The 14,027-nt window shown below is 40.9% G+C and overlaps 1 protein-coding gene across 1 annotated transcript in view; it reads right to left on the bottom strand.

Annotated features, from left to right (window-relative positions):
• Positions 1-3,494: 3,494 nt before the first annotated feature.
• The window catches only part of SCAF4 (SR-related CTD associated factor 4), a 56,819-nt gene continuing 46,286 nt past the window's right edge, over positions 3,495-14,027 (bottom strand). The window contains exon 20 of the mRNA XM_072138641.1: positions 3,495-5,087. Coding sequence (XP_071994742.1) covers positions 3,844-5,087 — 1,244 coding nt within the window. The 3' untranslated portion in view covers positions 3,495-3,843. The remainder of the gene's footprint in view (positions 5,088-14,027) is intronic.

Genomic DNA, 14,027 nt, shown 5'->3' with positions numbered 1-14,027 from the left:
TTGGTATCACCTATTGTTGAAAATTTAGGAACTTTTTTTGAGGGCAGGAGTAGAAAAGCATCAATTCTGTACTGGATTTTTTACTTTTTTTTTTTTTGGTGTTCACCGTATATCCTAATAATCCTGTTATCTTTATTCTATGGGTCGATACGATTACAGGGATACCAGACATGAATATATTTTCTTACGTTTTACTAAATTTGTCAAACAAAACCCTAATGTGGGGAAAAATCTATCATTTATGTATTGCCGTCTTCCAAGTGGCATAACATTGTTACTTTTTTTGGCTACGGAGCTGGTTGATGGCTTGTTTTTTTGCGGGACATGTTGTACTTTGCACCAATATCATGTCTGAGTACATATGGTTTTTTGATCGCATTTTATAGCATTTTTTGTGGGATTGAAAAGGTAAAAATCATAATTTTTTGAGGGTTTATAACAGTTTTTTTTTACGGCGTTTATCGTGGGGGTTCAATAATGATTTACTTTTATTCTACGGGTTGTTACGGACGCGGTGATACTATATATGTGGGGTTTGTGTTATGATTTAGACTTTTTTTGAGTTATATGTCTCTTTATATGTTTTGGGAGTTTGGGGCATTTTTAGTGATTTATGACTTTATTTTTTTATTGAATAACTTTTTTTTTTTTACTTTTTCACTTTTATACCATGGGACATGAACAAGGAATCTTCTGATTGCTTCTTCATGATAATATTCTGCAATACTGATACACTTGCATAGGCTGGCACTGTGCCAGTAAGATGACGTCACAGACGCCATCTTACTGGCAATTCTTGCAAGTAACTCTGGGGTCCAGATCGGACCCCAGAGTTGCTATAGCAACGATCGGCGCCCCCCGAAAACGGTTCGGGGGGGCCGATCGTGGGGGAAAGACCCCCCAGATGCATGTTAGATGCCGCGGTCGCGCTGACCGCGGCATTTAACGGGTTAAGCACCCGCGATCGTTCAGCTCTGATCCAGAGCCGAGCCGGCATGGGCGCCGTGGCGGATATATCCGCCACTGAGCGCTAAGTCACTGCGCTCCGTGGCGGATATATCCGCCACGGAGCGTGAAGGGGTTAAAAGGGGTATTCCGGGAATATGAACGTCTGATACAAAACCCATGATGATATAAATAAATGAATGTAACAAAACTCAATGTCATTAATCACAAAATGGAGCTTAAATAGTTTGATTTTATGATTCACAAGTTTTAGGGCCTCTCTAAAGTAGGTGGAGTTATCACTAAGATGGCTGCCACTGGAAAATACAAGTCCCAAGATCCTTTAGTTCTCAGTAACTCCTCCTACCACTTATTCTCTCCTCCCAGTGATGATGTAACAGGTTTTCTTGCTCTTTTACCATAGTAATGATGTAACTGCCATCACAACACTGACCATACTGGATGCACTGCACTGAAACAAAAGTGGTGTCAAACATTTGTGCAGCAAATTTTTTTTGCTTGTGCCGCTATGATTTTTAAAGGTATGTTTAGGTGTTTACATAAGTTATGGTGTTCAGGATGAACTGCTAAAAAAAACAAACCTAGTGACACTTCTCTGGTTTGATCACCAGAGGGAGCTAGCAAACACTTTGTACTTTGGAAGGAATGAACTCAGATGAACTCTGGAAAAAACGATCAATACATTAAAAGCTATAGCGGCATAAATGACATTTTTTTCTGCACAAACGTTTGACACCACTTTTGTTTGATTCGGTTAATGTGGGGCTGGCTGACCTTATAAACTTTACAATTTAGTTAATATCTTCAAAACAAAAGCAGCAAACAAAAATTTGAGCAGCACAAACAGCAGAATTGATTGGCACCAGTTTTGTTTGATTTGGGTAATGTGGGTAGGGGGCTGGTTAACCTCTGAAAACATTTATTAATATCATAAAAACAATAGCGGCACAAAGAAAATTTCTGCTGCACAAACGTTTGACACAAATTTTGTTAGATTTGAACAAGGTGTGTAGGTGTGTGTGTGTTGCAACTTCATTCAGGTCTTGTCCCAACAGTCTGAACTACTAATATTAGTGCATGAGATAAGAGCTCAGCATTATGGGAAGTGAAGGATGCTGCTCTGGCCTCAGTGCCCTTAGCTGATGTCACCACCAGGAAGTACCCACCCACTTCAGGAGAAACTCAGGCTGGATCTCAAGCTAGGAAGAAGCCAGCAGAATGATATAGATTGTTGGCTCTCTCACACTGGACCAAAACCATTTTTAGGCAGGAATTGCGCCTTAAAGTTATTTTCCACTTTTAAAATACTGATGGCACATTAAATAGGATAGGTCATCACTCTGGTTGCCCATGATCAGCAGATTCCACAGAATAGAGTGGGAAGTACAGCTCCATTAATCTTGATGCCTTGAATTGCAGCCTAGCTTTCACTGACACTGGCTACTACAAAGAACAGACTGGAGTTCTGACTCTTTTCTGCAAATACTTTATCAGTGTGGGAATGTTGGATTTACCCTCCCTTCATGATAATGGATAGGTCAGAAATCTTTTAAAAAGGTGGAAAAATTTCCCTAAGGTCTATATCAATTATTGAACATTTCTAAATTTTTTTATATTTTTCACGTCGTCAAATTCCTATTAAAATAACCACTAACATAATGACAGATTTATAAAATGTTGTGGGTTAAAGTAGCGGTCCCCACCACCGGGCCACGGCCCAAGACTGGGCAATGGAACACCAGGTCCAGGGTCACAAAACAGTACACAAAACTTACCTCAGACGCTCATCTGATCCCTGCAGATGTCCATAGGCAACACGGTTTAATGCAACTGATTACCTCATAGCGTGTGCGCACAGGCAGAGCGCATAGATTTGGAAAGTATAGTTTTTTTTATTTTTTAAGGGGGCATTTTAGATGGAGGGCTGCAGGAAATGACACTATATGGGTTATATATATGGTATTTGCTGGGGACACTATTTTTCCTGGGGGTTCCGGCCCCTGGAAAGAAAAATATTTGGGTTGAGCCTGTCCCCAAATAAAAAAAAGGTTGGGGTCCACTGGGTTATAGGACTACTGTACAGTAGAGTACTGTGCATATATCCTTATCAAGACCCATGATTTGTTGGTTGCAATCCCGGTATCGTTGGCGTTTAATGTCCGCTGTAGAGAAGACTACCTGAGCGGGCCGTTTGTCCATGAACAAGACTTGCTCTATAACCTGTGGCTAGGGCAGTCAGCTCACATGTTGGGCCGTAAAAAAAACTATTGATATGTGTGCATGAGATTATAGAAGTACATACGTTGAAACAAGCATATGTCCAACAAGAAAATAAAAATTTGCAAGGAGAAGGCCTTAGGTTGTGTTTATCCGTTTGCCAAATCCCTCCAGGGGACTGGTTGCAGTCACCAACGAGGCAATGTTAAAAACACTTAAAAAATAAACATTGTCAGCCGACTATGCACATTTTCTTCTAGAACTTGAACTTCTCAACCCATTTTTTTTTAAATTTTACCCAAAACTAAGAATCACACAAAGTTTGTTACGAAAATAGAGTTTATTAAAAACGCACACCCCTTATGTTTGAGGGCTTCCCCTATTAAAACAAAAAAAAAAAAATCTGTAAACTTTTTAAAGATGATATTTAAAAAGCTACAGCAAAACATAGGAGGTTTCATTATTTTAATAACATACGATGGAGCTTTTCGTAACCATTGAATTAGAAGGAAAGCCAATTAGTTTACAAATTCTCGAGAAACTATAACAGGTTGGCATAAAGCAGAAGCAAATATTTTACAGCATATTATACAACTGAAGCTCTACACAACAAGATTTCACCCCACCCCAAACCCTCGTTAAGTCCTAATGTGCAGCTTCCTATGTAGATCCAGATTCCTTCTTTGCTGGGTCAGGAGACGGGGACACTTTTGTTGGCTCCTCGACTGGTTTCTTCTCTTTTGGTTCAGCTTTCTCTGGATTTTCAGCTTTTTTCTCAGGCTTCGGGGGCTCATGGTTTTCATTTATAGGTGGCTTTCGGCCATCGGGTAAATCGAGTAGTACTCTTCTAGGCTCTCTTTCATGCCCTGCTGACCACCTACTTCTCTCCTCAGTGTCCCTATGTCTATCACGGTCTGGACTTCCTCTGCCCCAAGGTCTTCTACCACGTACTGGTTGTTCATGATCCCGATCATCAAACCGGCCACCAAAATGTTCTCGGTCATCCTCATTACGGTTACCAAATGGCCTCCTACCAAACCTCTCTCTATCAGGAAGAAATCCTGGACGATTATTTCTATCTGGATGGAAGCCTGGTCTGTCTGGATTAAAACCCGGTCGTTCAGGATGAAAACCTGGTCTGTCATGTCGGAAACCCTGCCTATCCGGGTTGAACCCGGGTCGTTCAGGGTTAAATCCTTGCTCCTCTTCCATTTCAGGATTGAATTCCTGACCTTCATCCTCTTCTTGATTAAACTCGGGGCCCTCACCTGTTTCAGGATTGAATCCATCATCTGCCTCAGGATTAAACCTCATTCTTTCATTTCTATCATTAAACCCATGTCTGTCACCTCTGTCAGGATTAAACCCAATTCTGTCCGGATGAAATCCACGCCTAAAAGGTCTACCTTCTTCTGGCCCTCCACGACCTCCTGGCCTTCCAAAATGGCCCTGAGGTGGGTAAGGACCTCTCATTCCGTGTGGCATTCCATAACCACCTGGCCCAGGAGGAGGACCTCTGTGCGCCAAGTGAGGCAGCATTGGTCTATGTGGCATTCCAGGAAATCTTTGCATGTGAGGAGAAGGTACACCAGGTGGGCGTTGCAGCGGTATTAGTCCTGGTCTTGCTCCTAGAAGGCCAGTTGATGGACTCTGCAATCCAATTATGGGCCCTGGTGGTGTTCCGGCTGAGGGTCCTTGGTGTGGATTAGGAGACTGGGATTGAATTGGAGGACCTTGGGAGGAGCCTTGTGATGAACCAGCAGTACTGTGTGGAGGGCCCTGAAGACCTTGAGGTGGACCTTGGGATGAGTTGGGAGGTCCTTGGGGTGGACCAGAAGGACCCTGGGTTGAGCCTTGTGTAGCACCTGCTTGGGGTCCCGGGGGAGGTCCTCCCTGTGGAGCACCTGCAAATAGAATTAAAAAAAAAAATTAAGAATATTTTCTTTATATAAACCTAATACAACAAAAAAAAAGATAACCACGTGCAAAAGCAAAGAATTTAGATTTAGTTTTCCATTCAATTCTATGATGAATTATTCTCATTGATCATGGCGGCTGAGTAACTTTAGTAATAACATACACAGCAAAGGTTTGACTACAGACAATGGAGAAGAAAAAACATGGCTGTTCTCTTTCCCAGACAACTTGCCTGTTGGACAAAATAGACACGTCAGCAAATTCACCTCTAAAGGTCTATGGGCCTCTCCGGACTCATGGCGGCTTTACATGCACTACTAAATGTTTACACATGGATCATTGTACTGCATGACCAACACCTATGGAGGATTACCAGCTGAATGGAAGGGCTTTCCAAATGTCTGTTGAGTGTAAATTCCGGGACACTGGGGGATGGGAAGCTCTACCCAACCTTTTATAGATTACATAGTGTGTTAGTTTTATTACATTTGTCCCATACAGTCACTGAATAATAAAGAAGCTGCTCATATTACTACACTACTTCTTGTATCAGTATCTCAGGCGCAATAAACTTTCTTCCCCACAAAAAACAAAAACAAAAAAAAAAACATGGCATAAGGATAGGACACAGATTTCTATCCACTGGGAGCTTCCTATAGAATCGCAGCAAGCAGAGATCTAGAAAGCCATGAATACAGAAAGTATATTGGAAAATTTTAGAATTTTGCACCAAACTACACCATTTATTTGCTGAAATGGGAACACCCTTTTGACACACTGTGGGACACCGACTTGTCAAGGTTACAAACTTAGCCCAATTTGTCAACCTAGCAAAAACAACCTAACAAAGTTTTTGTGTAAGCTTTTCAACCTAGGCCATTGATGAGCAAATAATTCCTACCCAATTGTTACAGAGTAAACGCAATTGCATAATAAAACTGTTTATCGACAGCACATCCACCCATCCAATGGGGTGCACAGTGTCCCTACCGTACTTTTCTAAATCACTAAACAAGATTTATTGAAGGTACATTCACAATTTTCCAGACAGAGTTATAATTTCCCAAACTACTTTTCTTCTACTAGCTGCACTTCATCACAGTCTTTTGATCAAGCAGAGTAAACCGGTGGAAGGTCTGTCTACAACTTTTTCACAGGTTTCCAAGAATCAGACTGGCTGTTAAAGTTCTGGGCTGTCCCACTGGCAGGCAGTGACACCTTGTATATTTCACTATGATACAAGGACTCTTGTTCCTGGTGGTGTGGTCAGTTAATGGAAACCAGCACATGGACCAGTGTCCAACATAGGAGTAGTAGTGCTATGCCATGCCCATGTATGCAGTAGTGCTATCCACTGGTCATATATACAGGATAGGAGTAGTAGTACTGTGCTCATATATACAGGATAGGAGTAGTAGTACTGTTCTCATATATACAGGATAGGAGTAGTAGTACTGTTCTCATATATACAGGATAGGAGTAGTAGTACTGTGCTCATATATACAGGATAGGAGCAGTAGTACTATCCAATGTCCATACATACAGGATAGGAGTAGTAGTGCTGTGCTCATATATACAGGATAGGAGTAGTAGTACTGTGCTCATATATACAGGATAGGAGTAGTAGTACTGTGCTCATATATACAGGATAGGAGTAGTAGTACTGTGCTTATATATATATAGGATAGGAGTAGTAGTACTGTGCTTATATATATATAGGATAGGAGTAGTAGTACTGTGCTCATATATACAGGATAGGAGTAGTAGTACTGTGCTCATATATACAGGATAAGAGTAGTAGTACTGTGTCCATATATACAGTATAGGAGCAGTAGTACTATCCAATATCCATACATACAGGGTAGGAGTAGTAGTACTGTGCTGTGCACATTTATGTAAGTTAAACATAGTAGTATTAGTGTGCCTATAAACAGGCTAAAAATTGATACTATTGTAGATATTTCTCAAGGCTTATATGCCAGTTTTCTGGGTTGGCAGAGCCTGGTGTAGAATCACCTGGGAGCAGTCAGATATATCAAAATGCAGAAGCCTCCCAATATATATGGCACAGGAAAGGGTGGGGTTTAAGTCATAGGCTGGGCAAACAATGCGGCGGCTTAGGATACACACCCCCTGTGAGTGTAATAAAGCCAGAGATTTCTAACTTGTACAAGTAATGCAATGTATTTGCTAAGTAGAATTATTATTTTTTTTTATAAATTACAGCAATGCATGGAAAAACACAATAAGCTGGCTATATATGAGATAAGTGGAGGGTTTAAGGTTTTTTTTGCTACTATTGGGTGCTATTCCGCCTTAGTTTCTGTGCAGCTAATACACGCACCCAATCAGTTTACTGTTCAGAAAAAAATTGTTGTAGAGATTCTTTGCATCGGAACAGCAAACTAAGAAGCACAAGGCCCAGTGGAAAAAAAAAACATCACCAATAAAAGCCTCTAAATTGGCAGCAACATCACCGTTGTAGAATCTTCAATTTATTGTAATTCCTACAAATACTCTAAGGCTATATTCACACTGCCGTTGCCCGTCTGTACCGTAGCGGGCAACGGCAGTGTACAGGGAGAGGAGGTGAGCGCAGCTCACCCCCGCCCCTCTCCATAGGAAGTAATGGGGCACGGCGCCGTATTACCAACAACAAGGATGGAGATGGATCCGCACAATTTATTGTTGACATAAGAGATTCTCCAACATTGTTATTTCATGGTAAATACAAAACAGAATCTCTAAGTGTTTCAATCACAAGTCGAAAAAATTACTACTACTACTACTACTACTACTACTAGATTTGTGTATTTTGAATAGTTACTCAAAGTTCTAAAAAACGTCACCAGAAGATTTCAGATCAAGGTGCTGACTGAACCATCAAGCGTTGGGGATAATCTCTGAACATCTGATGGTGGGTTATTGACAATTTCTCCTACAGATTCCAATACTAAACATAGGTGAGAAGTTTTAAGAAAAGATGGCTCCTCGTCATCGGTTTACAACAAAATTACTTCCACTGTTGTGGTCGTGTTCTCCATCTATTTGGTCACTAGGTCGCCGACAAATGTAGGTTCCCACAGAGTGTAGCAATGGAAGAATCTATACATACATTAGGTTTCCAGTGATGTAAACATACCTGGAAGATGATGGATGAGCCTGTTCTATGTGGTTTATTGTCAAACATGTTTGCTACAATAAAAGACTGTTTAATGACTATTACAATTGACTCTACTGGATGGATTTGATGGTCTTTACTGTGTAGATTGGTACAGAGCATAAATGACAACTCTGTTTTAGTGCCAGAAGCCATAAACACACAGGTGAGTATATGTATTGGCTCTGCCCCTACATTGGAAGGCTTCTTTCAGACAAACGTATGCTTCACCCATCCCAGTATCTGGGTGTAGCATACTATCAGCTGGAGAAGCGGGCATAGGAAGCCACGCAGGCGGCCCTACATACAGAAAAAGTGTGCTCCATCTTATTTCAGACAACAGCACGGCATGGTTGGCTGTACCGACATTCAAATGGATGGCAGTGTCACCCATTAAAGTGTACGTGGCAATGGATAAGACCATAGGTTATCCCAGTGTAGATGAACCCTATTGAATGGGTCCAATCTTTGGGTCTGTTTACTGCACTTTAAGTGTCAGAATTCTGTTCCGGATCTGGTAGTCAAATGTAGTGAACTGTTCCAAAACAATAGAAAAGCACAAAAGCAATAGTTTTTGTCGACAAAAAGGGCGACAAAAAATTTGTTTGCAAGTCGGAACTGTATATTTTATAATTGTAGATCCAGACAAAAAAATTTTTCGGTCTCTGTGACAATTGGATTTTTGAAAATGTTGGATTGCCATAAGAACCAGGAGTAACACTAAAGCTTCATTACAGACGCCTGTGATAACTGTTACAGCTGATCATTGTAGCCCAAGGCTAAAGTACAATAAATCACCAACATCCAGAGGTCCGTTTGTAACTAGGGGTCGTCTGCAAGTCGGTTGTGTTCTTAAGTAGGGGACTGCCTGTATTTCTATGGAGCTCCTGCTACTTTATGGAGATTTGTAATGTGGCTCTCACTTACCGTTCATCATTAATGACTGATGCATTTCCATAACTGCTCTGTGTTGTCTTTTCATCACTCATCCCCGATTTTCTTCTTAACGCCCCTTTACATATGTACAAGTGTTTACGTATTTAGTCTCCCTACATTATACTGACCAACAGAATAAAGTTTGCAGGAAAAAAAAATAATAATAGCAAAACTTATAGAAATGTGTATAGGACGTGTATCGGTTTATATAATAACATTTTTCTCTAACTCCCTAAATATCTGCTATAAAGGCTCAATTATACAATGTTCATCCCACAAATTTCACAAAAAAATGTAACAGGAAATGTTTGCCTTCCCTTAAGTTATTGATAGACTTCCATCCAAACATTCATGTATCACGTTTCAGCGAATGCCAATTTTCTAATGCCACCCCTCCCCCCTTTCAACACTTTCTATACTATTAAAAGGAGTTTTCCCATAATAGAAAATTTTCTAAAATTTCAATTCCCTAGTGATGTTAACACAATAGAGAGAATTTTTAACCCCTTCCTTTCTGATTTTACTCACTTTATTGCTGTTTTAGTTTCTATCACTCACGGTGGTGGTCAATGAATCTCATCAGGCTGCTGCTGGCAGTGTACTTGTCAGTGAGCTCCGCCCCCTGGACTTTAGGGGGCGGGGCTAGAATGCAGGGAGCAGAGACAAACACTCCGCTCCACCGCCATCACACAGAAATCCAAGATGGCTTCCCTGACCCGAAGTTGGAAGTTACAGGGTCATCTCTAGGGGAAACGGAAATTGTGTACACCAGGACTGATAAGAGACAGGTTCGACCTATATCTGTGAAATTCTGTATTTTTGATAATAACAGTGAATTAGAGAATGTTTTATTTTGTTATCCTGAGTAAATTTAAGAAACTTGTCTTTGTTGGAGGAATACCCCTTTAAGTTAAGCTAGTTCACAACTACAAGCTATAAAATCTACAGTAGAATTTTAGAACACTGCAGATCATTTTACTATAACCCCCCCACCTCATGGTTTACACTTATAAGTAATGCAAAATGTATGGCAATGTATACAGTACATTGAATAATAGGACTGGATGATACTGTTCCTCCATCTATGCTTTATGCATGTGCTGCTGCCATTGTTACTTGCTGTGACTGTATTTTGTATTACATTGGTTGAATATTGTAATTTGTTTTCTTTTAAATGTTATAAAAAAAAAAACCCTTTTTTAAGGGAAAGGGAATTAGAATATTTAAAAATATTCTAATGAATGAATTCTAATGCAAACAACCAAGAGCCAAAAGAAAAAAAGTTGTTCCTGCAAGATAAAAAATTCTGGGATCATCAGGGGAGAGAGTCTCGTGCTCTTGTTTTTAGGGAGCTAAATATTCCAGCAGCACCTTTCTTCCCTCACTACTTAAAACATCTGACTCGGTAAAGTGTGGGTATTGGGGCATCGAAAAGAGCAGTTGACTGATCAGCCATACTTTTCTGTTGATAGGACCCAATGGATCACAAGAACGGGGTCTGTTGTACTCCCGTCGCACTCCAGATGACCGGAGCAGCCAGTCGAGCATGCTCTGTTCATGTCTATGGAGCTGTGCGGCACTCGATTATCTCAATCATCGCCGGATGAACGAAGCTGCAGGGAAGTTAGGCCCTGCTATCACCTTAGTGGCATACTACAATACCGGAGAACAACTTATTAATCTTTCTTGAAGCTGTGGCATACCATATTAAGGTTAAGAAATAAAATTTATATATAGTAGATCACATTCTCATGGGTTTTCTTAAGGCCACGGAAGAAACTATATATCAAAAGATCTAAAGCCGGTTGTACACACAGATGCATTGCATTGTGAGGTTTAAACAAAAAAAAAAAAAACAAGAAAAAAAAAAATATAATAATATCTGATGTCTATAACGTTCCACCAAAGAAGGGAATAGGCCAACGGGATCTCAATTCAACAGAACCATCAATGTTATATTGATGTAAGACGCATCTAGACCCTTTTGAAGCCCTCTGCTGTCCCTGCTTTGCTCTGCTCCTGAGCTTGGCTATTCCACAGATTTACCATATAGAAGCCTTTTCGCATCTGGGGATTAAACCTTGTTTTCTCCATAGAGATGTTGGAACAACTTTCCACCATATGTTTTGTATTGACTATTCAGTACATGCTATGCAATTATTAGATCGCCTGTTCCTTTCACATTCTACTGTATACCTTGTGTTCTCCAAGAATGCTATTGTATCGAATTGCCTTTCGTCCATTGTAACGGTCGAAACAAAGTTTGAATAAAAATTAGTTACCCAAAAAACAAAAAAAAAAAAAAAAAACACAAAAACCCACACACATAGGGGGAGATTTATCACAGTTTCTACACCAGTAATCTGGTGTAGAAGCAGTGCAAGAATTGCAAATTCCTGCACAGTGCAAGAATTTGCAATTCTTACAGCGACTGGCACCTCCACACCATGTGGGTGCAGAGGGGCGCAACAGCCAGCAAGGTGGGAACACCCTTTGCTTGCGTAATTTTGAAAAACCTGCTGACATTCGTTAGCGCCTCAGGCCTTTGTTGCAACGGAAATAGAAATTGTGCTCTACCATCCTCCCCCACATTTTAACCTTCTATGTAGGTTCTCTGCAAAAAAAAAAAATGCAACACACAAATCTCGGCTATAGACAGCGTTTCCTCTTCTTACCCCTGCAATGTCCAACTGTAGAGCTTGAGCGGGACATGGTCCAAGAGAAACGGGAGTAGCAAATTCCATGCAACCTCGCCGATTCCTGGACCTACATTTTATGTGTGCCATATTGGAGTGGTTGAACCAGTAACTTTTGTTTAGGTCTAGTTTTAAATATAATTTTAATTAATTGGAAAATCTATTAGGCGAGGTTTAGAGGGTACGGCGTATAAATGAAACCCACCTGCAGTGTCAAGGATTCTTGATAATAGCCATAACATGACGCCCATAACAGACTTGAAAAATTGTCACAGTTCTCTTATACCCAAACCAGTTAATATATAAAACCCATGAGCGCATTTAAATACACTAAAGTTTTTGTGAGTAATTATGCAGGTGGTGTAGTTAGTAATAGGAATGTGTCTGTTGTGCAATAGTTCCCAAAAACTTAAAAAAAAAAAAAACCCCAAAAACCAGGCCATATGTGGAGTTATGTTGAGAGATTACGTTACATTGGAGTTATGTAGAGAGCCTTTTTCAGTAAAAATTGACAAGCTGTGTGCCTAGCCTTTGCTGAAAGCACACCTCCATAGCGTTTGGTAAATAATAGATAACATTTAAAAGGGGTATTCCCACGAATTCTTAAAATGTTCTTCGCACAAAATAACACATTCTCTAATTCAGTGTTCATAAAAATACAGAATTTCACAGATATAATTACAACCTGTCTCTATCAGTCCTACTGTACACAATTTCAGTTTCCCCTAACCATTACCCTGTAACTTCTGACTTGGGGTCGGGGACGCCATCTTGGATTTACAAGTTTCTCTCTCTCTGTTCCCTAGCCCCGCCCCTTGCAATCCAGGACGGAGCTCACTCACTGATGCACAGACAATCAGTTCCAAGTGTGTTGTGGAATAGCAGAGATTTAGGAGAGCTGTCATTGTGTGTAATTGGCATCTAATGGGTCTCATCTCTGATGTCTCTTCTCCAATGTTCAGAAGCCAGATGAGAGTGTATATAAACCAGTACCCTGATAATCCAAGCACATTGTCAGCTCACAGAACTACATGGATCATAAAGTGTCTGCTTAGAGAGGCCCCACACTCTGGAATCTTACACTGCCCAGCTCAGGGAGTAATAGGAACTAAAACAGCAATAACATTGAGTACATTTGTGAAGTAAAGGGTTAAAAATCATGTTTGTGTTATCACTAGGAATGAAATGAGAATTTTCTTTCATGGGAAAACCCCTTTAAAAAGGTGTTTTCCAGTGACAGATATACATGGTGTGGTCCCAGTGATGGCACCCCCATGGATGACGAGAACACAGAGCACCATATTTAAATCTCTACCAGCGTCGTAGAGAACCCACGCAAGGCTGCTCTTCATCTCAGGGTACAACAGATTCTCATGATCTGTGGAAAATGGCAGCGAGCTGACGGCTGCCAAATAAGTGCATTGTGCATGGACACAGTGGGGCTTATTTACCAAGGGTCCCGCGGCTAAATTTTCGCCGGTTTTCCCGACTTTTCTGGGATCACGTCGCAATCACGCAACAGAAATGAGGGGCACCATTAGACGATCCAACCGGTTCGGACTATACGCATGATTTAACATTTACATTTGTGTCGCAAGCCATGCACCGAAAAGAGGAAGGTGAACTCCGGCGGACAGTCCGGATCAGGGATAAGTAAATGTGCCCCAGTGTCTCCACCCAGCTGCACCGTAAAAGGATAGGCAGGTCCTATGTTGCGGCAGACTGTTCAGCTTTCTATGGATGTTAGAGGTGTAAGCAAAGCACGTGCATGCATCCCAAGGTGGAAGTTATGCTCATACTGAAGCACATATGATTGAAGAATTATAAAGGGCCCTACATAATAATCACTTCAGATCTTCATTACTTCTACTAAAGGGGGCTTACCTCACTTTCTTCGGGCTTCCTTCTGTTTGCGTAGCTTGGCTCCATTATGGCAGAGCTGCAGTGATTGACTTAAGTCACCAACCTGGTTCCTAGTTTATTTCAGACATGAGAATCTCAAGCCCTTTATACACTGTGCACAAAAACGGTTTACATTGACTGATGTGTACAAGCTTTAAATGTCCTCCACTGTCCACGAACCTCTCCCAGGGGTCAGTGCACAGAGTGACCATGTCCAAGGACACCGGATCTTC

The sequence above is a fragment of the Engystomops pustulosus genome, chromosome 2 (assembly GCF_040894005.1).
Source record: "Engystomops pustulosus chromosome 2, aEngPut4.maternal, whole genome shotgun sequence".
Lineage (NCBI taxonomy): Eukaryota > Metazoa > Chordata > Amphibia > Anura > Leptodactylidae > Engystomops > Engystomops pustulosus.
This window is presented reverse-complemented; position numbering and strand designations above follow the sequence as displayed.